We start from the raw sequence: 24,791 nt of genomic DNA, 5'->3' as shown, positions 1-24,791 counted from the left end.
TCCAGGTCATACGTATTACAGCTGAGAGACAAATGGTTGCATTCTTTTGAGTTTCTGATGGGCCTTTCCAAAGGAGGCAATCAGATATGCATTTATCTCAGTGAGCAGAGGGATGACTCAGAAGGATGACTTTGAATAGAATGGGAGGCAGGTTTGCCCAAGCAGTTCCTAGCTTGACTTTTCCTTTTAGCTTAGTGACTTTGTGGCACCAAGATTTATTTTCCTTTCTCACCTCTAATAAGATTCAGGAGGAAATATGCACGAAGAATCCAAGGTGCCAGGGGACATTATTGAAAGACCGAAGGGCCCAAACCTGTTTGACCTTGTCCATTTGGAGAACAACAGATAAAAATATAGCTGCACTACCAATTATTACTACTCCCCCTAAAAAGACAAGTGAATTTTCAGTGTAACAGACAGCACTTTACAAAGACACTTGGTAGAGAAAGGGTCACTCCCGGGCTCTGGGAGGCGAAGAGGACTGTGGGAGCTCTGTTCGTTGTCCCGCGGGCTCATGGGAAATGTAGTTCAGTTTTCTCCAACATGGCCGCGCCCAGGGGAGGTGGCGTGCGAGTATCCGCTGCGGCGTTCTGGTGCTAGAGTGGAGAGGCTGGCAAAGAAGAAGGCACCCGCATGGTGAGAATCCGGCCTGAGCCGAAGCGGAGGTGTGTGGCACTTCTTACTGGCGGGCATACGGGCTGCAAATCACCGCTTCCTCTTTTCAGCCTCTTCCGGTCTTCTCTATCCGCCTTGCCAGCTACGGCTGAGAACCTAGGGAAAGGGAATGGATCCCAGAGGCGCCCTTGGTGCAGTGTGGGCAGTAGGATGTCTGCGTTGGGTGGTTCTGTCAGTGTTTAGGGTGCACGTGTTTGTGTTTAGTTCGGGTGCTCACGTGGTGCCTGTGTCAATCTTGTTTTCTTTGGGGTTGGAGAGGACGGTTGCAACATGGGGCGTGTTAGCTTGGCGCTTCTAGGGCTTTTCTGACCGGTGACAATCTAGTGATGCAAAGGCAGTGCTGATGATCTGATCCCTTGCGCAGCTGAGTCTTCCTGTGCTCTTCTTATTTGAGCAATCCCTGTGACTCCTGGGCCTCTGGTAGCTTCAGCCTGTTATTTTGATTGATTTCATCGAATATTTATTGTCAGTTGTATGTCAGACACCAAGTCTGTGCCCTTAAATAGATGACAGTTTTCTGGCCGAAGCCTAACACAAATAGGCAATTATAATACAATGTGAGAACTCCAGAGATAGAGGTCCATGCTAGGTGTTAATGAAAACGTTGAAGAAGGCCACCAAACTCAGAATTCTGGAGGAGAGGAGATTTAGGAGCTAAGACAGCAAAGTCGATTTAAGTTTATTCGACAAATGGTTATTGAGTGGCTGCTAGGTGCTAAATCCTATTTAAGTGCTGGGTGCTACAGGGTGAACAATAGAGACAAAATCTCTACTTCATGGAGTGAGTGTACTTTATTAAGTTATGGGGAAAGACAGTAAACAAATTAATGAGAGTGTAAGAAAATATGTAGTAAGTGTTATTCAAAGAGTTAAAACGGTGCCGTGACAAGTGATGGGGTGAATTTTTTTCTAAAAATTTTAAATCTTTATTTTCTTTTTAAATAGGTAATGCAGTTTAAATAGCTACTAACTTCGAAAGTCATGAAAGAAGAAAGCTCCCTTTCATTTCTTTACTCATCGATCCATTTTCCTTCCCTGGAGGCAACCCATATCACCAATTTCTTATGTGTTCTAAAGATTTATATGTAAACTCTGTATACCGGTGCTGTACTTTAAAATTGGGCCTCGTTTGATAGGAAGTTAGATTCTTTCTAATCTTTGCTATTAATTATTAGGTTGTGCAAAAGTAATCGCGGTTTTTGCATTTTTTTTAACATATAAGTATAGGAACATTTGTCTATACTGCTTGTTTCATAATAGGCTCTCTATTATTCAAGGAGGGCGTGATGTACATACTACTATTACCACGTAGGGCAGTATCTAGTAGGATATATTGGCTTTAAACTTACTAACAAGCAAGTAGCAGAGCATGCATAATCTCCAAACTTTCATTATCCCACAGAGAGTATGCTTAGGCTGGAGCTGGCTGGACCGGACTCAGCATGGCTAGTATCATAGTTAATAGTGACTTCACTCCAATAATGTCACAAGGAGCATCCAAGTATCTGTGCATTAGTGGAAACTCTGGCCAGGGAAGTGGCTTTGTCAGAAGGGGGCACCTCCAGACCTCAGCAGCTGGTGTCAGCCTATCCTTGTTGAGATGACTCAGATATGCTGGGCCAGCACATTGCCTAGCCACTGGAATGGAGGAAAACTGAGCCTCAAAGCCATTTAGTGTCTTTCTTCACGTGCAATAATATTGCATGACTGAGGGAGAGAAAAAGGAAAGGGGATGACAAAAATGTGGTTATGAGGCTCCACCTGCTGGTGCTGGACTCTTAGTGGCAGACATTTTAAAAAGATATATTTAGCATCGTTTCTTTCTCATTCCTTCTTTGCAGTGTTTGCTCATGTGAAATATTAAAAAGAATTCTGTAGTGCAGTCATCCCTTGTTCTCCATGACATACTGCAAAGTTGCTGTTCCATAGATGAAGATCTTGAAATGGAATGGCTCTAGAATAGCTCCTTTGAAGGCCCTCAGATATTCTTTGTTTTGTTAAGCCATTTTGATCTGCTGCTTCTGAAAATCAACAGTAATAAATAAATAATAATAAATAAATTTAATTCTAAAAAAGCTATGGGATAGGCACTATTATTTTTATCCCTATTCCTAGATAAAGAAACTGGAACACAGAGATATATAACCAACTCATTTAGGATTATACAGCTAATAATCAGTGGTTGAGCTGATATTTGAACCTGGAACATGGACTCCTAAACACTGTATTATATTACCTCATAGCGCTGAATGAGGCTCTGTGGTAACTAAGAAAAGTATGATTTAATCCTTGCCTTCAGAAAGCTCACACAGTTCAGTGGAAGGGGACAGATGCTAAAACAAATAATTATAATTAATGCAATGTTAGACATGTCCATTCACTTATCCCCTTCCTGCCTTAATGATGACCGACTCTTAAACCTTTTTAACCTCAGTTCGTTTCCTAGGAGCCACTTTATATTGTCACTTGCCAGCCAGACATTGCAACTCTGTATCTCACAATACCTTAAACATATTATATCCTAAATATGACTCATTACCTCCTATACTGAGCAGCTCTTCCTGAACCTCCTCCTGACTTTCCAGTTTTGAAGTGGTAGCACTCATCTCTTAGTCACTCAGCCTCTAACTGGTTAACAGGTAATCTTTGATTCCTGTCTCCCTCATGTCTGGGTAGTCATCGAGGCCTCTCAATTCTGCCTGAACTTTTCACTCACCCTTCTTCTTTCTCCTCTCCCTCTATTTCCCTTCTTTCTTTTGCCCCCAGCCTAGATCAGGCCAGCATTTCTAATTAACAAGCTGGATTATTTTGTTTTTTTACCTCTCATCTCTCTGCTATGCTGCCAGCTAACCTGCCTGCCTCACTGGCCTTACCTCCTAGTATGTACCCCCTGTACTAGGAAGCTGGACTGCTGGCATTTTAAGAGACTTGGCATTTGTCTTCTATACTAAAGATTAGTAATTAGAATTTTGACTGTTTATGATTTTATGTGAAATAAGATAAATAAGATTTTATTTAACCCCCAAATTTACTTATTTGGTTGACTTTGAAGACTTTAAAGTCCGCAGAGAGTGGGACTGGTCTAAAAAAATTATGCCTACATCTTGGTGTCTTGGCCAAACATGTCCATTTTGGTTTTAGCTTCTGCTCTTTACTGCCTCACTGAATACCTTCCTTTTTATTTGATTCTATAGTATTCTTATCCTTCAGTACATGGCACAAATCTCCTGTTTTGGGGCCTTCCCAACTTTTCCAGTTTACATACATCTTTTTTTTTTTTTTTTTTTTTTTGAGATGGAATTTCACTCTGTTGCCAGGCTAGAGTGTAGTAGCATGATCTTGGCTCACTGCAACCTCTGCCTCCTGGGTTCAAGCGATTCTCCTGCCTCAGCCTCCCAAGTAGTTGGGACTATAGGTGCCCACCACCACACCTGGCTAATTTTTTGTACTTTTAGTAGAGACAGAGTTTCATCATGTTGACCAGGCTGGTCTTGAACTCCTGACCTCAAGCGATCTGCCTGCCTTGGCCTCCCAAAGATTACAGGTGTGAGTCACTGCTCCCAGCCCACATCCATCTTATTTTTGTCTCTAATTCATGTCATACCTAAAGACTGTACCATCAGCATTAAATTATATAAAGATGTGTCATAGTCTTATTGTTTAGTGTTTGTTTTCCACAACTAAGTTACAAACTTGTTGAAAGCATAAACTGTGTACTTTATTATGGTTGCATGCTGCAGGGTGCTGAGACTGTGTGTATTCACTCATTTATTATTCATTTAGCCCTACCATCAAATATTTATTGAGCAACTACTATATGCTGGCATTCCTGCTCTCTTGGGATTTATATCATGATGGAGGAGTTAAACTAACAGATGAATCATCACAAATTATGTTACATTTTGTGAACAAAATAAAAGACTACTGTGATAAAGTGTGATAAAGCATAATATTGGGTGCTGATTTGGATGGTGTGATTATAGAGACCTCTTTGGGATTCTGTTATTTAAAAAATTACAGATATAAAATATATGACACATACGGTTTTTAAAATAGTAAAACAAACACCTACACCTACCATGTAGCTGAAGAAATACCTTTGATGCTCCTATGTGTCACTTTCATGTTAATTTCCTTTCCTCTCACCCACAGAAATAGCTGTCTCCTGAATTTTGTGTTTATAATTTCCTTGCTTTTTTTTTGGCACTGCTATGTATGTATTTCTAAATAATATATGGCTTACTTTTTAATTTTGACCTTTATGTAAATGGAATCATACTGTATATTCTGCTAATTTTTTGTGTGTTATTTCGCCCCACACCGCTCCCTTGCCTGCTCCTTGCCTTGGTTTACGTTATAGTTGTGAAATTTGTGTATGGCACATTTTACTTAGGACTTCATAAGTAAAGGATTCATCACCTGTGAGTAAAATAGCACACTTAATGGAGCTACCACATTGGAACGTTTTTTAGAACCATCAGAGCTATGCTATTAGATGTTCTTAGATATTCGTTCATTTTTTATGTATCTGTTCTCACTTCTCTTAGTTGGTGCAAGGTAAATGAAGCATTTTTAAAAAATTGTCACAGAGAAATATTGATAAACTATACAGTGTATGAATAACATCATTATAATTGTTCCTTCAGGACTTAAGGTTGACATTTTTTACTGTCTTTTTTTTTTTACAGTTTGCTATGGATAGCAACCATCGAAGTAATTACAAACTCAGTAAAACTGAGAAGAAGTTCTTAAGGAAACAGATTAAAGCCAAGCATACTTTGCTGAGACATGAAGGCATTGAGACAGTATCCTATGCCACTCAGGTGACCTAAAACTATAATTATTATTTGAATGTAAATGTATTGACATGTTAATGTATTATATTAATATTTGCTAATAATTGCCTAAGGCTGTAATTGTTCAGTCATGTGTTACATCCATATAAGAGGTACATATGATATGAACTGCTAACTTTCTATTTTGGTCCATAGCCTATAGTTTGCATTTCTATTTATTTTGTTGTTTGAACTAGAAGAGGTTGTAGTTATATATTAATAATAATACTGTGCAAGTTTCTCAGTTTCCTAAGCATACTTATATTCAGTATTATATTTAATTCTCTAGAAGTCCTTATGAGATAGGTGAGAAAACTAAAGTTCTGAGAGGTTATGATATGTCTCCATTGATATAAGCTAGTAAGTAGCTAATAGAAACTTAAAGCTAGATCTTCCATATCCTACTACAGCCCTCGTTCTTCTCTTCCCAACCTTACCTGTTTTATAAAGTATTTTGATTATGTGCTATTAAACATTTTTATTTTATTAGACCTTATTAACAAAGTTTTTTCATTATCTGTGGACAGTAATTAAATGAGATGATAAATGTGAGGATCGTGAGATTTCCTGGGTTATGAATTAGGAGAACTCAGTTTAACTCTTAGCTTTTCTGGACATGAGTAGTAGTATCCTCTAACCTCAGCTTTCTTCATTTTTAAGCAGGGCATAGTATTGCATACCTTTTTAACCCCATTAGATTGTTAGATTCTAGAGAATCTAATTGTACTTACTGGACATTAAACTACTACGTGAATATAAGGAGTTCTTATCTTTTTGGCTTATAAAGTTATAGAATAAAAGTAGAAAGTAAGCTTTAGATATCATTTAATTGAGGGGCAGACATACAATTGAGAAGGTGGAGCAGGGATTAAAACTTAGGCCTCTCGACTCTCAGACCAATACTCTTGCCTTAATGCTTACTATGCTGTTTTCTGTACAACATCATAGCTTAAGAATGAGCAGTCTGTTGAGGCACATTTGAATTTAGGAGGTAAAAGGCCCATACTTGGAGTTAAATATTAATGTCTTCAGAGAATTTAAGCCATATTCCTATAGCAAGGATGAAATAGATAATAGATTAGAATTAATATGTTTGCATACACTTTACTGTTTCAGTCAAGAGCCACTGAGGCTGTGAGACATTCAGAAGATTAAACTGACATACACTGCTCTCATCTCTTTCCAGGAGTGACTTGTGTTCCTTTCCTTATAGGGTTCATGAAGAGAAGTAGCCAGAAAAAAAAAATAGGCTCCATTTCTTTAACCCCTCTGAAGCTTGTTTCTGGTTGGGTCTGCCTTTTCTTTAGGATCTCTAGAAGCTTTGATGTCCTTCATGGCTTCCAAAGTAGCATTTTATTTAGGCTTTCTTTTTTCTCCATATTCTTAAAGGAAAAGAATAAAATTGTAGATGGACCTCTAATTATATTTTATCTTTCCAGGGGAGAGCAAATGTTGTTTTAATGGTATTGTATTAGTCTGTTCTCATGCTGCTGATAAAGACATACCCAAGACTGGGTAATTTTTTAAAGAGAAAGCAGTATAATGGACCCACAGTTCCACGTGGCCGGGGAGGCCTCACAATCATGGCAGAAGGTGAAAGGCCTGGCTTACATGGCAGCAGGCAAGAGAGAATGAGAGCCAAGTGAAAGGGGAAACCCCTTATAAAACCATCAGATCTCATGAGACTTATTCACTACCACGAGAACGTTATAAGGGAAATGGCCCCCATGATTCAATTATTTCCCACTGTGTCCGTCCCACAAAATGTGGGAATTATGGGAGCTAAAATTCAAGATGAGATTTGGGTGGGGACACCGCCAAACCATATCAGATGTATTATAATTTTAGGCTCCTTTGTACAAATTTACGGCATTATAGATTTTTCTAGAGCAGTGATCCTCAAATTGTCAGGACCAAAGATAACTTAAAAAAAATTCACATTCTCTACTTCGTACCATACTCCTTCTTATTTAGAAAATTGCTTAGATGAACAATTATAAATAAAATAGTAGTTCCATTTAATTATTGCATTAATTATGCTACATTTAGTTATGACATTTAATTATATGTATCTCACATTTAATGGAAAATAAGTTCCTCTCCTCTTCTATTGTACTTGTTTTTGTGTGGTTTACCTTTAGAGTTGCCCACAAAACACTCAGACGGCATCTTTGAGGACTTCTAGTATTCCTGAAGTCATACTTTATCATCTTCCATTCCTAGATGGGGTAGTGGACCCTCAACACCAATGAAACCTTTGCTCTTCCATAGATTTAGGAATATGGAAATGTTTTTGCAACTATGGCCACATATAACCAAGTTATTTTGGTATTTTAATTAATAAACCTCATTAAGTGAGGTCCAGGGCAAGCCATCTGAGACTTCGTTTTACTTCCTATCATATAGTATTGTATTAGTGGGCTTGTTTATTAGGTATGTGTATGCTTACATACATACAAAGTACTGGCTGTCCCATGACAAAACAGTTTTACTTTCCTTATTGTCCAGTTTCATAATAATTCTTTTATATCCTTTTCAAACAAAGTTCTAGGTATTCTTATTTTGTGTAATAAACCAATACACTATGTACTATCACTGACCTTAGTATAAATTAAGGGTTGGCAAACTACTGTCCTTAGACCAAATCAGGGTTGTGACCAAAATAATGAGATTTACATTCTTAAAGTGTTAAAAAATAATACTAAGACTATCTGACAGAAATTTTTATGGCCTGCCAAGCCTAAAATATTTACTATCTACCTCTTCTCAGAAAAACTTCACCAACACCTGGTATAAATGAAGAAATTGATGAGAGTAGGCCATCCATGGCTTTCTTTTGTTTTATTGAAATGTTTTTAGAAGTCATAGAACATAAATTAAAAATCTTTACATTGTATAGAATGGTTAAGTATAGAGACTATATGGGTGCTAGGCCATGAACATCAGAATAAAAATAAGAGACTCCTCTTTCATCCCTGCAAAATTTCCTTGAATAAAGTTTAGTGCAGGACTATGCAAACAGCAGGAAGTAATCGTGAAACTTACAAAGGAAAAAGTTTTCATTGTGAAATTAGTCTGAATTTCCTTAGAGGAAAATTTTTTCCTAATTATGTTCAATAGAAGCTAAATTTCTTTGAGGTAATAGTACCTTTACTTTTAATTTTTAGTAAACATTATATAATGGTTATATTAAAAGTGTGGATCCTGGAAACAGACAGAAATAGATTTAAACCCACCCCTAATCACCACCTTAACCTAATTTGTCAGATCTTCTATGAAATGGGGCCGATATTACCCAAATAAATTCAATATGTTGTGAAGATTATGTTAATGAGGATTAAGTAGATAAAAGCTTATAGAACAGTCTTGCAAAAAAGCAAGTATTATGTAACTGTGCTTTCTCCTCTCCACCTCTTTCATTATGTTAAATTTATATTTCTGAATAATAGTCATGTTTTAATTTGCATTTATGGTCATTTAGAAATGAATATTTTGTGAAATTGGCTATTTAAACAATACAATTTACAATATAGGAGTCCTTTTTATTCCCCAAATTTTTAGTAAATTGGTTTACATACTTTGTATGAAATTAGCAAACCAAACAACCACTACAAGGAAATGCTTTTTTTTTCTTAATTACATCTTTGTAGAAATCTTATTTTTAAAAAAATCTTATTTTAAAACAAATGGGTTGGTATCAGTTGCTCATGTTACTTTCCTTTTGTTTGTTTGTTTGTTTTTTAAGAGCCTGGTTGTTGCCAATGGTGGTTTGGGTAATGGTATGAGTCGGAACCAGCTGCTCCCGGTTTTAGAGAAATGTGGACTGGTGGATGCTCTCTTAATGCCACCTAACAAGCCCTACTCATTTGCAAGATACAGAACTACAGAAGAATCTAAGAGAGCCTATGTTACCCTCAATGGAAAAGAAGTAGTGGATGATTTAGGACAAAAGATCATTCTGTATTTGAATTTTGTGGAAAAAGGTATTATCATACAATTATCTTTTAAAAAATGATTCTTCTGTGTGTTTTCTTTTCATAGACTTAAGTTGGGAGGTTCAGTTATTGTGAAACAAAATGAGGATGCAGGTTAGCAGCTCCTTTTACTTTAACAAACATTCTTTAAGCACCTATTTGTGCCAGGCATGGGACAAGTAGTTGACAGTACAGAGGTGAATAAGATACAACCTGCCTTTACAAAGCTGGTCCCACCAATCAACAATATATTTATTAGGCACATGGCTTATTTTGGAACTCTCCTGCCTAATTGTGTTTTTCAAAATTTAATAATGAGGGTGTGGATTACCAGTTTATTTCACATATCTACCCAGGAGCTTTGAATTAATCATTTAAGAATGAATTGTGATCCAAACGATCATGTACCAATCTTCATATTTATAGCGGAACACCTGTAGCTACCAAAGATTCCTAAAACTTTATTTTTATTTATTTATTTATTTTTTTTGAGATGGAGTTTTGCTCTTGTTGCCCAGGCTGGAGTGCAATGGTGCAATCTCAGCTCACTGCAACCTCCACCTCCCGGGTTCAAGCAATTCTCAGCCTCCCAAGTAGCTGGGATTACAGGCATGTGCCACCATGCCCGGCTAATTTTTGTATTTTTAGTAGAGACAGGGTTTCACCGTGTTGGCCAGTCTGGCCTCGAACTCCTGACCTCGTAATCCGCCCACCTCGGCCTCCCAAAGTGCTGGGATTACAGGCGTGAGCCACCGCGCCCGGCTGATTCCTAAAACTTTATGGTGGTACTGTCCAGTAGAACTTCCTGTGATGGTAGAAATGTTCCTGTCTGTGCTGTCCAGTTCAATAGCCACTGGATAGTCTGATTGAGGAACTGAATAATTTAATTAAATAAGTATAGCTTTATATACTGATTTACAGAATTGTACAGGAATTATTACTTCTGCCCCATGGTAATGAGATGTATTGAGATGAACTTAGATTTAAACGTCTAATCATATATTCATTTGCCACCTATTTAGGCAATAAAAGAGCCCTGTTTTAGATATCCTAGGAGTGGGTAGGTGACTATAATCTGCTCAAATTTATGTTTTTGTAAAATAAGACTCAAAGGAAAACTTTTACAGACTCTTTTAAAGATATATTTTAGAAACCATATTTCTCAGTGCTCATATGCATTTAATTTTAAATCTGACTTAAGCTTTACATATTTTGGAAACTAGATTATCCTCATGTTTTACATGTTTCTGGTCAGTTTTTGAAAACTGAATGGCTGAGGAGTAAGTTTTAATCACAAAATAGTCATTGGGTTTACCCCCGTCCTCCATGGTGAATATACTCAGTAAGAAATTGCACAAAGTAAGTTTTGGAGTGCTCTTTATTTGAAATTCTTCATTAGATCCATATGTACTTTTAAGGCTTTGGCAATCACATTTATAACCTTGAAAGTAATTTTTAATTGAGAACAGAAGTATGTCACAAATAGTTTTTTTTTTTTTTTTTTTTTTGAGACAGAGTCCCACTCTTTCACCCAGGCTGGAGTACAGTGGCATGATCTCAGCTCACTGCAAGCTCCACCTCCCGGGTTCACACCGTTCTCCTACCTCAGCCTCCCGAGAAGCTGGTACTACAGGTGCCCGCCACCACGCCCGGCTAATTTTTTTGTATTTTTAGTAGAGATGGGGTTTTACAGTGTTAGCCAGGATGGTCTCAATCTCCTGACCTCGTGATCCGCCCGCCTCGGCCTTCCAAAGTGCTGGGATTATAAGCGTGAGCCACCGCGCCCAGCTGTCACAAATAGTTTAATGCTTGTTTAGATATCTGCTACCAGGCAGCACTGAATAACAAATAGAAGAGATATTTTTAATTCTTTTTAAAAAAACATATTTCGGAAACTAAATCCAAATTACTTGCACTGTAAATTACTTGTCTTTAAGGAATTCTTTCCAAAGTTTTCCTTATGTAATTTGAATACATAATATAATGTCTGGCACATAGTAGGCAGTGGTATGTATTTAGCAAATGATTTACTATTCATGTTTCTGAAATGTTATTAATAGGATCTAGTAAATAGTTGCTATTTTTGTGAATTAAATAATTCAAAGATTTAATCTGCCTGGCAGAAAACTGTCCGGCAGAAAAGCTTCAGAAATCATGTGTATAACATGAATGATCAGATCTCTAACAATAAATGTGAATACACTATTCCCTTTGTTTAATAGCAGATTCTTTTTTCTTTTCCTTCTAGAGCTATACCTATCTGAAACTTTGAAGGACACAGGAACTTAAATTATTTTAAATTCTGCTAAATAATTCTTCATAAATGATATTTTGTATTTCTTTAGAAAGTTGTATTTTATTTTACATTTTTCTATTATATTTTCTATCAAGAACCTAAGAGCAAAAATGAGTATTTAAATTCTTGTATTCATTATTTAGACTATCTGACTTTTTAATGGAGGTGCATACTGTGGATATTATGAGAAACCCTGTGAGATTTTAAAAGTGACTTCATCATGTTCACACCAGATACTTAAATAAATACTGTTCTGTTTGCTGTTGGTAATTGCAGTGGATAAAGTGTACCATCATTTTGATCTTGGTCTTTGTTTCTGCACTTTTAATACATTGGTGCCTTTCAGCAATCTTATTTCCGAAAATGAGGATTTGAAGTTTTGTAAACTGATAAAGAGTTATTGGGCAGAATTATTTGTATATAGGAACTTTAAGTTTTGCATGTGACTATTTTAATTTGGTTTTCCATAGCACAATGGAAGGAGTTGAGGCCTCAAGCCTTACCACCAGGACTCATGGTAGTAGAAGAAATAATTTCTTCTGAGGAGGAGAAAATGCTTTTGGAAAGTGTTGATTGGACAGAAGATACAAGCAATCAAAACTGTAAGTAAAACTTTCAAAATCTGATATTTTAAAGTTTCTGCAAAACTCTTCTTCTTTTCCTCTGTCTTTCATGGTTTATTAATATTTCCTCAAAATTACTGAAACTAGCCTGGATCCAATGTTAGGCAAGTCATACCAACAATTCTTAGGAATATTAATAATAAATAACATTTATATAGCTATCAAATTTAAACTCCAAGCTGGTTAATATTTATTACATAACATTTATATAGCTTTTATAAGCCTTTTCACTTATTTATTCATTCCTTCCCACCCTAAGGCAAGTTTCCCTTGAGGAATTAGCGGTTCAGTACCACACTATTATAATATAGTGAGAGCTTCCTGGAGATATTTGCAAATTGGAGTTTTTCTGACTCTTTCCAGCTCATTGGTAATGTTGTGAATGGTAGTGTACACGTTTAGTTTTCATACTGATTGGGTGAAACTCCTGAAGAGTTTATTACAATTTTAGACTTGAAATAACAACAAATGTAAGGCAAAATGGTTAATTTTGTTAAAGACTGTAATTTACCAATTAACAGAAGTTGCCATTACTAAACTAATCCTTACTTAAAAAGTTGACTGAAATATGCAAAGGAATGTAATTCTTTTCCTTCTTAATTGTTTACTTTGTCCTCTTCACACAGCTCAAAAATCCTTAAAACACAGAAGAGTAAAGCATTTTGGTTATGAGTTCCACTATGAGAACAACAATGTAGATAAAGATAAGCCATTACCTGGGGGTAAGTAATTGCTAATACATGATAAATTCTGGCTCAAAAAATTTAATATATTAGTAGAATATTATAGTTGGGGGATGATGTTCCATTTGTCATTTGTAGATAAACTTTTCAAATAGTTGATTTAAAACACATTAGATAAATTGTGTAGGTTTGTTGTAAAAAAAATTTCAAACAGGATAGAGCTGAAGTTCATCATTATTATCCTTATTCCCATGCTGCTTCTCAGAAGTACATACTACTAACAGTTTAGTATATACTTTTCCAATCCTTTAAAAAAATGAGTTTACATTAAAATACATACACCAATAAAAGCACCCAGTTGTTAACATATGTAGTATTGTATGGTATTGCATATATTGTATATTCCATGTATTACATATATCAACCCAACTTGTTCTTTTCCCTCCACTATGTCTTGGAAATCTTATAGACACTTTCATTTTACTAAATGATCCATAATAGCTTAATCAAATAGTTCCCTATTGCTAGACATTTAGGTTGTTTCTGGTTTTTAGCTTTCATAAGTAATGCTGCTGTGAATATCTTTGTACATGCCTCTTTGTGCACTGTGCAAGAGTTTCTCAAGTGAGACTACTAAGAAGTAGAATTGTCATGTTGAAGTTTATGTTCACTAAAAAATGTTAATCGATCAAAAAATTAGCCGGGTGTGGTAGCGGCGCCTGAGTCCCAGCTACTCGGGAGGCTGAGGCAGGAGAATGGCGTGAACCTGGGAGGTGGAGCTTGCAGTGAGCAGAGATCGTGCCACTGCACTCCAGCCTGGGTGACAGAGTGAGACTCCGTCAAAAAAAAAAAAAAAATTTTTAATTGATACTGGCAAATTGCCTCCTAAAACGCCATACCAGCATATTCTCTCCAAATGTGTACCCACTTCCCCCTGCCCCAACAACACGTGGTGTTGTAAAGCTTTTAAATTTATAATTTCTTGATTACTGGTAAGGTTGGTCATTTGTATTTCCTTTCCTGTGAATTCCTTTTTATATTCTTTGCCAGTTTTTTTCCAATGAAATGTCTAATTGATTAAGAATTTACTGTATATTCTGGCTTTTAATCCTTTGATATAATTGGTATAATTCTTGTTGGAGTTAAATTTATCTATTTTTTTTTAATGACTTTGGTCTTACTTAAGGCTTTTCTTCCATCATGAAACAACATTTATGACTCCAATAAAAGTAAGTTAGTTCCACTTTGGAAGGTGTGTTTTTTTTTAAGGGAAATAATTTAAAATAATTAAATTTAAAATAAATGGTATAATTTAAAATAAAAAAAGAAAGTGGACAATTTCAATATATAGTATATTTTTATAATTTTATTGCTATTTTAAAAAATACCAAAATTGTTGTTAGAATTGTTCTTTCAACTTTTTATCTGAAAAAAAATCAATGAAATAATTTTAAAAGATTCCTAAATTTTTTTTTATTTTTTAATTTGTTTTGCTTGTGGGTTTATTATATTAATGGACCTGACTGCTAAATTAAAAGCTCAGAGATTTATATCACAGTGACTTTTAAAATTCTTGAGTAAAACAAGCAAAGTAAATATTTTAATGTTTTGTCTTTATGATTACTCATTGTAGGTCTTCCTGACATTTGTGACAGCTTTTTGGAGAAATGGTTGAGGGAAGGTTACATTAAACATAAACCTGATCAAATGACCATAAATCAGTATGAACCTGGGCAAGGTGAGTATTTCTTGTTCAAAAATTTTAGTCACATTTTGGAACTGAGTAGACGATATAATTCTCTAAGAGGAGACATATTATTATTATTATTATTTTTTTTTGAGATGGAGTTTCGCTCTTGTCCCATGCTGGAGTGCAATGGCGTGGTCTCAGCTCACTGCAACCTCTGCCTCCCGGGTTCAAGTGATTCTCCTGCCTCAGTTTCCCAAGTCGCTGGGATTACAGGAGCACACCAACATGCCCAGCTAATTTTTGTATTTTTGTAGAGATGGGGTTTCAACATGTTGGCCAGGCTAGTCTCAAACTCCTGACCTCAGGTGATCTGCCTGCCTCAGCCTCCCAAAGTGCTGGGATTACAGGCATGAACCACCGCGCCCAGCCGAGCAAATATATTATTTTTAAGCTCAAATTAACTGTCAGATTGCCTTGCTTATGTTTGTTACTTGTGTTGACTTCAGTCTTTGCAAATCTACACTTTAATCCCTTGAGGAACTTGCATTTCAAAGTGTAAACACACTGACACAAATCACTGTTTGTGATTTTTTTTGTTTGTTTCCCTTTCAACATTTCCTTTAGAGAGGGAAGACATTGGTCTGAAAAACACAGGAGATGTGTAATGGAAGAAACCAAATAATTTATAGATAGAAGAAGGCTAATTGGTTGGATGATCTTTCTCTTCTTTCTATATTCGAGAATATGGGAGACAATTGCAGGATGACATTCTGGTGAAAAATCTTCAGGTTATTGATTTCTTGTACTTGTTAGCAACATCTTCATCTGACATTTATAGTAATCAAATGATCTTAAGGGTTTTATTTTTTACTTTTTTTGGCTTAAACAACAGAAATTTATTTTTTCACAGTGTAGAGGCTGGGAAGTTCAAGATCAAGGTGCCGGTTGATTGGGTTCCTGGTGAGGGCTCCCTTCCTGGCTTGTCATCAGCCACCTTCTCTCAATGTCCTCACATGTCCTTTTCTCTGTGTGTGCATGTGCATGGAGAGAGAGAGAGCTTCCACTTGTAAGATTAGGGCCCCACACTTATGATCTCTTTAATTTTAAGGATTTTATTAACGGCAGGAGTTATGGAGTTTTGTTTTCTTTTCTACATTTATTACAATGAAAACTGATGGCTTTAGATTTGTAGCCAAGTGGATTTGTGAATACTACACCTCTGAATTAGAGAGAGATGCTGACCTTGTCCCTGGCACAGCGAGACAACTGGAGCTGAAGCAGAGGCCGCTCCTGTAGAGCACAGAGGCTGGGGCAACTCTTAAAGATGCAGAGGCCTATAGGATGAAATGTGAAGGAGCATGTATTAGCTCCTACAAACCAGCTGGCTCTGAAAATGAGAGGGAAGGGCTGAGCCAAGTGAGCTTGACCCCAGATTAACTAGTCAGCCAGGGCATTTCTTCTTTACCTTTCTTACCTAGCTGTCTTTCCACTGGCTTGTAAGCTCTTTGAGGACGGGGACCCTCTTACTGGCTTTGTATACCCTCACCGTGTAGCAACATTTCTTTTACTTAAGAGGTACTGAATTAATGTAAATTGATAGATCAGTGGAGAAGTCCATATCATAATTATTGATATGCCTAGTCTTTATACCTGGTTATTGCTTTTGTTCTGCAAGTACTTGGGAATCCAGTGTTTGAGGGTAAAAATGACTTTTGTATTTGTCTTTCATATTTTCCTCTTGGGCTGGAATTGGGTTAAGTGTCCTAGTTAATCAGTGACTCCTGAGCCTTGATTTTAGATCAAACCCCAATGGCACTTTAACTTGAAGTTAAGATATTTTTAGTTTATATTTATTTTAATATATTTTATTCACATTCACCCTAAATGTTTCCTTTTAACCAAAATTATAGTACCTTCCTGATTACCAAGCAATGTTTTCACCATAATAGCATAAGGCTGTATTTACAGCCATCTTAAATCTACTAAAGGAAAAAATGAAGTGACGTGTTGTCCTGTTTTCCATCTCAGGAATTCCCGCTCATATTGACACACATTCTGCTTTTGAGGATGAGATCGTTTCTCTCAGTTTGGGGTCAGAGGTAAATGGTCATTTTTATTAGCTATCATCATATATCTTACCTTGTACAATGCCCTTTTCAAAGATTATCCACATTCTTAATGAAAATTAATTGAGATTTAAAAATGAAAAATAAGGGCACCATTAGCACTTTGGTTTCTTTTATATGTCCTCTTCTTTTAAATATCCAAAATTTTATCTGTTACCTCATCAGATGCCAGGATAACAACTTGAAATTTAATTTTTTACACGAAACTTAGCAGTTAAATAAGATCTAGACTTTCCTTGGTGCAATGTGGCCCATTTTTGACCTACTGGTGCAGCATTGCCATCTAGTGGCAAAAGATAGTAGCTTCATGCCATAGAAAAAGGAAACAAATTAAAATGTGTGTTCTGAATTTTGATGAACTTTTTCCTTATATTACCTGATTCAATCTCTTCGAAAACTCTGAGCAGTAGAGGGTAATATCTTCATTTTTATAGATGAAGAATAAGAGGTTCATGTTTATTCATTGATTTGTTTCTGTAGTTGCACTTTGCTTGAGCCACTGAAAGAAAATATTACATGTGAAGTGATCCACACAACCTATAGGCAGATTTTTGGATAGAAATCAGAATTTTAGGCTGGGTGCGGTGGCTCATGCCTGTAATCCCAGCACTTTGGGAGGCTGAGGCGGGCGGATCGCGAGGTCAGGAGATTGAGACGATCCTAGCTAACACGGTGAAACCCCGTCTCTACTAAAAATACAAAAAAATCAGCTGGGCATGGTGGCGGGCACCTGTAATCCCAGCTACTTGGGAGGCTGGGGCAGGAGAATCACTTGAACCTGGGAGGCGGAGGTTGCAGTGAGCCGAGATTGCGCCACTGCACTCCAGCCTGGGAGACAGAGTGAGACTCCGACTCAAAAAAAAAAAAAAAAAAAAAATCAGAATTTTAAATCTAGAAGAGTCCTTAAAATAAGAGGTCATCTAATCTAACTAGAGGCTGTATCAAATTCTGATCTTGTTCCTGGAGGCAAAAACTATTCATTTTCGTTTTCCCATATTTGTATAGTTTCCATCATTAGGTCTTCAGTGTTTTGGCCTCTTAACCTTTCTCGAGCTTGTGTAGTCATGTTGATACTGTCACTTGACAATTAGTGGTGTTTGATATGACAAAACCATCTTATTAACTGTGTGTATAGATTCTTAATACGGGTGCTTTAAAAAATAATGAGATTGGGGAGGAAAAAGCACTCTTCTCTCTCTGGTTTCTTTTTTATTTTTACCCCCCATCCTTGCTTGTAGCTTTAGGGACCAGTAAAGGACATCTTCTCGTTTTCCTCCCAACTGTGTAACCAACTGTGAAATGAGACAAAAGATAATTCGAGATTAGAGTGTTAACTTTACTAGTGAGAAAACTGATGGCAGAACATTACTTTAGATCTGTGGCCAAGTGAACTTGTTAATACTTCACCTCTGAATTACAGAGACATACTGACCTTGTTGCTGGCATAGCTGGACAACTGGAGACCTTCCCCATAGAGGCAGAGGCTGTTCGTGTAACAGGACATGAAGGAGCTCCTCTAACAGGAAATGTGTTAGCTCCTACGAACCAGCTGGCTCTGAAAACTAGAGGAAAGGGCTGAGCCAAGTGAGCCTGGCTTCAGAGTAACCAATAAGCAAAGGCATTCCTTGTTTTCTGGAGAGTTGTAAGTGAAGGGGTGGAAAAAAACTAGGAGTGTGCTTTCTACTTTTTATTCCTAGGGAATTTCCCTCCCTTCCCAGGGAGATATGAGAAATGGGGACTCAATATCCCCCCCAGTGCCCTAGAAGATCATTGCACAGTTTTTAATTAGAAATTATGAAGAAGGGAAAATTTGCCCTTTAGTTGAACTGAAAATCTGCTGCATTCATTATCTCTATTTGGTGTCTCTGGAGGCATATAATTTTCAGCTGCCAATTTGAATGACTTTTGGTTAAAGCCATCTTTGTAATGGCTGGAAAGTGTGCAGAAGTTATGACAGGAACAGTAGATTTTCTTTTAAAAGATACCTTTGAGAGTAAGTGAATCTTTGTAATTTTGAAAAAAAAGTTTATGATTACTTGAACATGCTCTTCTTAAAACCCTTGTGATTTTAAGTTTATAATGTTTGTTTCAGCTTATAATACTATTTAAAACAGTCCACTAAATTTGGGCCTTTATTTCATCTATAAAATGGGATTAATAATATTTCTTTCCTGGCTGAAGGATTATGATAGAAATGAAATGAGGTAAGATATGTGAAAATGTTTTTCTAATTCAGAGCAATCCATGCGTGTAAAGGCTCCTTCAGGTGTCTCTGTTCTAGAGCTCCTTACTTAAAGCCTTCACTTCTGTAACAGGAGGAAGCTCGTGTTCCCACGGCCTAGAAGTAGGATTTCAAGTGGTTACGAGAGAGATGACTTTCCACTCTTGCAACTTGTGCTGTTCTGTTTTATTGATTGATTGATTGATTGATGCTGTGTAATTACTCGAATTTCTCCTAGCACCTTACTCCACACCTAGAATCTGAGTATTATACCTTTGGCCCTATTTCTTTATTTTCTCATCTTTGACATCCTCAGTTGTTTTAAGAACTTTCCTGTAATGCCTATGGCAGCTTCCATTTCATTGTAATAATTTTGTCAGTGGCATTATTGTTTTGGTTTTTTGTAATGCTTTTTTGTTTTGTTTGACTTAAATATAACGTCAAAGACTCAGCTAAAGTCATTGACGTTATATTTAATTCTTTACTTTTCTCTCTTTCCCAGGAAATTTCTAAGATCTCTTTCAACTCTTAAATGTTCCAACTCATGGTGTTCCCATGAGGTATTCTTAACTTTAATATAATTCTTCAATGCTTTATTACTTAAAATGCTTTATTTTTATGACTACTGGAGCGTATTCTTCTTAAAGCTCTTACAGTATGTCTAAAAATAGTGTACATTTTATATTAAGCAAAAATAGTCTTGATTTTTTTCAAATACATTAGTTTTCCCTCTACAACCAAGTTGTGATTTTCTTTAAGGCTTTTGTACCTTCAAAATATGTATGATATGTGTATAAGTGAGGATGATTTTAGCTGCAATTAATAGCAGAAAACCCAAATAAAAATGATTACAAGGCAAAACAAGTTAATATCTTGTATAACAAGATGTCTCAAGGAAGGCTGGTTCCAAAAGTTTTAACTTGTTGGCTCAGGTCAGTAATTTCATCAAGGAACCAACCAGTTTCTTTCCATCTCAAATACTCAGTGCTCCCCGAACTAAGGATGAGCTTAGGGAAATATCCAAGGAGTAGGCTGCATCGGGATATATGACAATAACATATACCTGTGAAGTCTACTAGGCTTTTGTTTTTAGGTAATCCTTCACTGATGAATTTGTCCTGCCATAAATTGCAGCCTGCCTTTGCTGGCCAGGCATGTTTTGAGAGATGCCCTTGCTATAACCTTTTATGATAATAAACTAGTAATGTTGTTGGGCAGATACTCAATTCGCCAAGTACTGTAAGAGTTGGTCAGCTGACAATGAAAATAACTATTTAATGTGCATCTCCCTAAAACCAGTACCTAATTTCTATTATAAATAAGGAAGAACACTTTTGATTAGGACTTATCTGGGAAAACGAAACTAAAATTTATGAAGATGGTTTTTAAAGAAAAATTTTATTTAACAATTTTTAGATTATATTACCACTATGTACTAATTTTTTAGAACAAAGAATGAGTCACATGAACTTTGTTTTTGGTATTGTTTTTCTGATAAAATATGGTAGCATGATAAAAATTCCTTTATTTGACTTTTATAGCTTGAGTATAAAGAGGGCATCATTGTTGTGTTATTTGCTTTATTTTTCTCTTTGTTGTGAAAGTCCTGACTCTGCCAGATTTTCAGATGTTTAATGGATTTGCATGTGATTTGAATGGTCCTCTGACATCCCTTTTATCAATTTCGGGAAGTCCATCTTTTGTGAGAATTGCAATTTCAATTAGTTTTGTATTTGCATTGTACTGGCTAGTATTTATATAATCAACATTCACTGAAAGACTGACCAAAGGGATTACCATAATGGGCAGAGATAGCTGCTGATATTTAAGAGAGAGAGATATTTGGGCAAGTACTAATTTTATGGAAGTCCGTTCATCAGTAAATATTTCTTATTATGATGACTTTTGCAACTCAGTGGGTGGGGATAATTGGATAGTTGGGTAGTAAAGACCCCATCTGCTGAATGTTTGCTATAGAGGGCCACATCTTTCAGTATATTTCCTGCTCTCTTTCCAGGCTCATGCTTTCAGCAAATACCTATTGAGTCCTGCCTGATCTCCTGTCATAGGGTACTGAGTAAAAATTATTTATGCAGTGTCTTGAAATACCTAGCTGAATGGGTTTTTTTAGTCGTTGTTTTTTGTTTTGTATTCCCAGTCTGGTCAATCAGAATGACTCACAGGGTACTTCTGTTCTAAGAGTTTATTGTTTTAATGGACAAATATTTCATTATTTTCAGATCTTTAGCACAAACTGGAAAAAACACCCAGACATTTTCTTTATACCACTTAAAACAGCAATACAGTCTGGACCGCAGACATACTGGCTTCATCTCCAACCTCAAATTCAGCCCTCAGTATTTGCCTATATAGGCAATGTTTATAGCCTCAGAAGCCAAACAATCTCTTCTTTTAGTTTTTATCTTGATTCCAGGCCCCATACTTTATTCTTATCTGAGAGTCCTTGGAATATTTACATTTCCTGAAGTTCTGAAAAATGGATAGTCTCTGCTGTGTAGCTCCTCTCTCCTTTCTCTCATTCTTTATAGGTTGTTTGTGAATTTTTTACTCTCTGTAGTGCCCCTAGCATTAAAAAGATAGTGATCTACCATCCTGGTGGGTGTATATTTCTCCTTCTTTGTGTGTTTGTGTGTGTGTGTGTGTGGTTTGTATCTAAAGCCATGGTGACTTCTGTATGGCTGTATATGTATATTGATGTAGATGTGGGAAAAGAGCGTAATTCTCATGTGGGTTCTTTAGTTGCATCATAGTATAATTAAAGTGGCATTGGGCCAATCTTCATTTTTCCTTTTATCCTATGGGTCTCTAACATTCAAAACTTCTGGAGTAGACAAGTAGATCTGCTGGTTTGTGGGCCAGAAATAAATAAATGCTCTACCTTGTTTGATCATGTCATTTTTTATACATTGAATTCTATTTTTCATTTTTAAGCACTTAGTAACTTAAGTTCTGAAGATTCTTCTATTTTTGTGTAATTTTCTCATCTTTCAGGATCTCTTGGAAGCCAGCATTCTCTTTTGCATAAATTGGTCAAGTAAGACTCAGTGCCGACAGTTCTTAACAGGCACTCTTTATCTTTTTTCTGTGGAGTAGGAGCTCCTTTATTCAAGCCCCTTCAATAAGGATAATGGCAAAGAAGTATACCTGTTTCAGCCAGCAGTCTGCTAACAAAGTCTGTTTCATGGCATGACATCATAAAATAGAACATGCTGCTGTATTTGGAGCCTTTGGAGTACCGATTCTTCCATCTTTTCAGTTAGAAATATGTGCATTTACTTTGTAGCAAGAAAGCAGCATTATATCACTGCATCTAGATTTTAGAACTAGAATAAAATTCAGAAAAATCAATGCAGTTCAGAAAACTACAGTAGAAGCCCACTTAGGTGATATAGTTGAAACTACCAGTTGGCTGCACTTAAATTAGGGAATAGTCATAATAAAAGATACATACATACTACAGACATTTTAACACATATAAATTCACTCATCAATATTTTGTTGTGGGGCCAAAGTCTGCTTTGTCTCTCCAATTTCATTTCTTTAAAGTGAAGCAAACGTTTAAAGACATGAAACCATCTGAGTGTGGGGTTTTACATTTTGATGTTTTTGTTTCCAATATTTTATAATCAAATTTTCACATTTATTGGAACATTATATTTATTTTTTGCCTCTATTGAGTCATTCTACAATATTCAACTTAGCTTCTATAGAAAAATGCTATCTTTTCTCACTTAATTTTCATTCATTTATGTAATATTAAATTAAATAATAAAATAATTACAATGATAAGGGTAACTGGCACAGTGATTTGGGAACATACACAATTTGACTTGTTAAGCATATAGCTCTACTGGTGAGAATAGAAGTGCATGAACATATTGGAGAGTTGTCTGTCATCAACAAATATTCAGGGCATGGGTACGCATTATAGAAGGAATGGAGCATGTTGGTTGGTTAAATGGATGTTGGTTAAAAGAACTTTTACTTATGTGACCTGCATTGTCTTGTGCATTCTAGGGGATACAGAAATACCTTCAACCTTGATTTTTTTCCCCTCAGATATTAGACCTGAATATCTAACATTCCTCTTTTTTTTTTTTTTTTGAGATGAAGTCTCGCTCTGTTGTCCAGGCTGGAGTGCAGTGGTGTGATCTTGGCTCACTGCAACCTCCGCCTCCGGGTTCAAGCAATTCTGTGCCTCAGCCTTCCGAGCAGCTGGGATTACAGGTGCCCACCACCATGCACGGCTAATTTTTGTATTTTTAGTAGAGACAGGGTTTCATCATCTTGGCCAGGCTGGTCTTGAACTCCTGACCTTGTGATCCACCCGCCTTGGCCTATATCCAACATTCTAAGAGATTTTAACTTATCAAAATCAAAGCTCATCATCTTTGTAGCCATTCACCGTCCACTGTCATTCTCCCATACAGAACAAAATCTTTGCTCTTTCTGGGTTTCCTGCTCTGGTTAATGACCCCACTGTCATTAGAACATTCAGAACATGGCAAATATTCCTTTTTTTTTTTTTTTTTTTTTTTTGAGACAGTGTCTTGCTCTGTTGCCCAGGTTGGAGTGCAGTGGCACACTCATGGCTCACTGTAGCCTCGACCTCCCAGTCTCAAGCAACCCTCCCACCTTAGCCATCCTAGTAGCAGGTACTGCAGGCACGAGCTACCATGCCCAGCTAATTTTTATACTTTTGTAGAGACGGGGTTTTGCCATGTTGCCCAAGCTGGTCTTCAATTCCTGGGCTCAAGCAGTCTGCCCTGCCTTGGCATCCCAAGGTGCTGGGATTACAGGCATGAGCCATTGCACCTGACTAGTGTCAAATATTCTTGACATGTATTTCAATGATTATAAATTTTGCTTTTAAGTACTGCTTTATTGCATCCCATGTTTTCTGTTGAAAACTGCTTTGTGGAGATGTAATTGATGTACCAAGCGCTGCAAGTACTTAATAAAAGCTCATGAAACCTTCACCACACTCAGGATAATGAACATATCCATCCTTCCCACAAGCTTCCTCATGCACTAATTTTTCCTCATGCACTAAAGATTTCATCTACTTTTTTTGTGGCTTATGTTATTGCTCTTGTTACATTTGAGGGTGACTTTTGTTTATTTCTCTAGGTTCTTTTAAGATTTTTTCTTTTATCTTTTGTTTTATTTTTATGATCCTGCTTATTCTGCTTATTTTGATGGGCTTGTTTATTCTGCTCGGGAATTACCAGGTTTCTCGAATCTGTAGATTGAGTTTTTCCATCAGTTTTGGAAAATGCTTAGTAATTGCCTCTGTAGATTTTGCCCCTGCCCCATTCTTTCTTCATTTACCTTTTTTCTACATTTTTTATTTTACTTATCCTGTCTTCTGTGTTTTCTATCTTTTGTCTCTCCATGCTTTACTCTAAATAGTTTCTTCTGTCACTGATTCTTTATTTTGCTGTGTTAATGTGCTGTTAAGCTCATTCATTGATATCCTAATTTCAGTTATGGCATTTTTCTGTTTTAGAATGTCTGGTTTTTCTTTATATCTACAGGGTCTCTTTTTTATCATTTCTGTTCCCTGCTGAAATGTTCAAGCTTAGCATTTATATCTTTAAACATGGTAAGCATCTTTGTTTTATAGCCTATTTCTGATATTTGAATA

The 24,791-nt window shown here is 36.4% G+C and overlaps 1 protein-coding gene across 1 annotated transcript in view; it reads left to right on the top strand.

Annotated features, from left to right (window-relative positions):
* The first annotated feature begins 514 nt into the window (after nt 1–514).
* Nucleotides 515–24,791, top strand: part of ALKBH8 (alkB homolog 8, tRNA methyltransferase) — a 61,800-nt gene continuing 37,523 nt past the window's right edge. The window contains exons 1-7 of the mRNA XM_002822424.6: nt 515–636; nt 5,364–5,498; nt 9,256–9,493; nt 12,251–12,382; nt 13,030–13,125; nt 14,720–14,824; nt 16,805–16,875. Coding sequence (XP_002822470.3) covers nt 634–636; nt 5,364–5,498; nt 9,256–9,493; nt 12,251–12,382; nt 13,030–13,125; nt 14,720–14,824; nt 16,805–16,875 — 780 coding nt within the window. The 5' untranslated portion in view covers nt 515–633. The remainder of the gene's footprint in view (nt 637–5,363; nt 5,499–9,255; nt 9,494–12,250; nt 12,383–13,029; nt 13,126–14,719; nt 14,825–16,804; nt 16,876–24,791) is intronic.

Source organism: Pongo abelii, chromosome 9 (genome assembly GCF_028885655.2).
Source record: "Pongo abelii isolate AG06213 chromosome 9, NHGRI_mPonAbe1-v2.0_pri, whole genome shotgun sequence".
Taxonomy (NCBI): domain Eukaryota; kingdom Metazoa; phylum Chordata; class Mammalia; order Primates; family Hominidae; genus Pongo; species Pongo abelii.
This window is presented reverse-complemented; position numbering and strand designations above follow the sequence as displayed.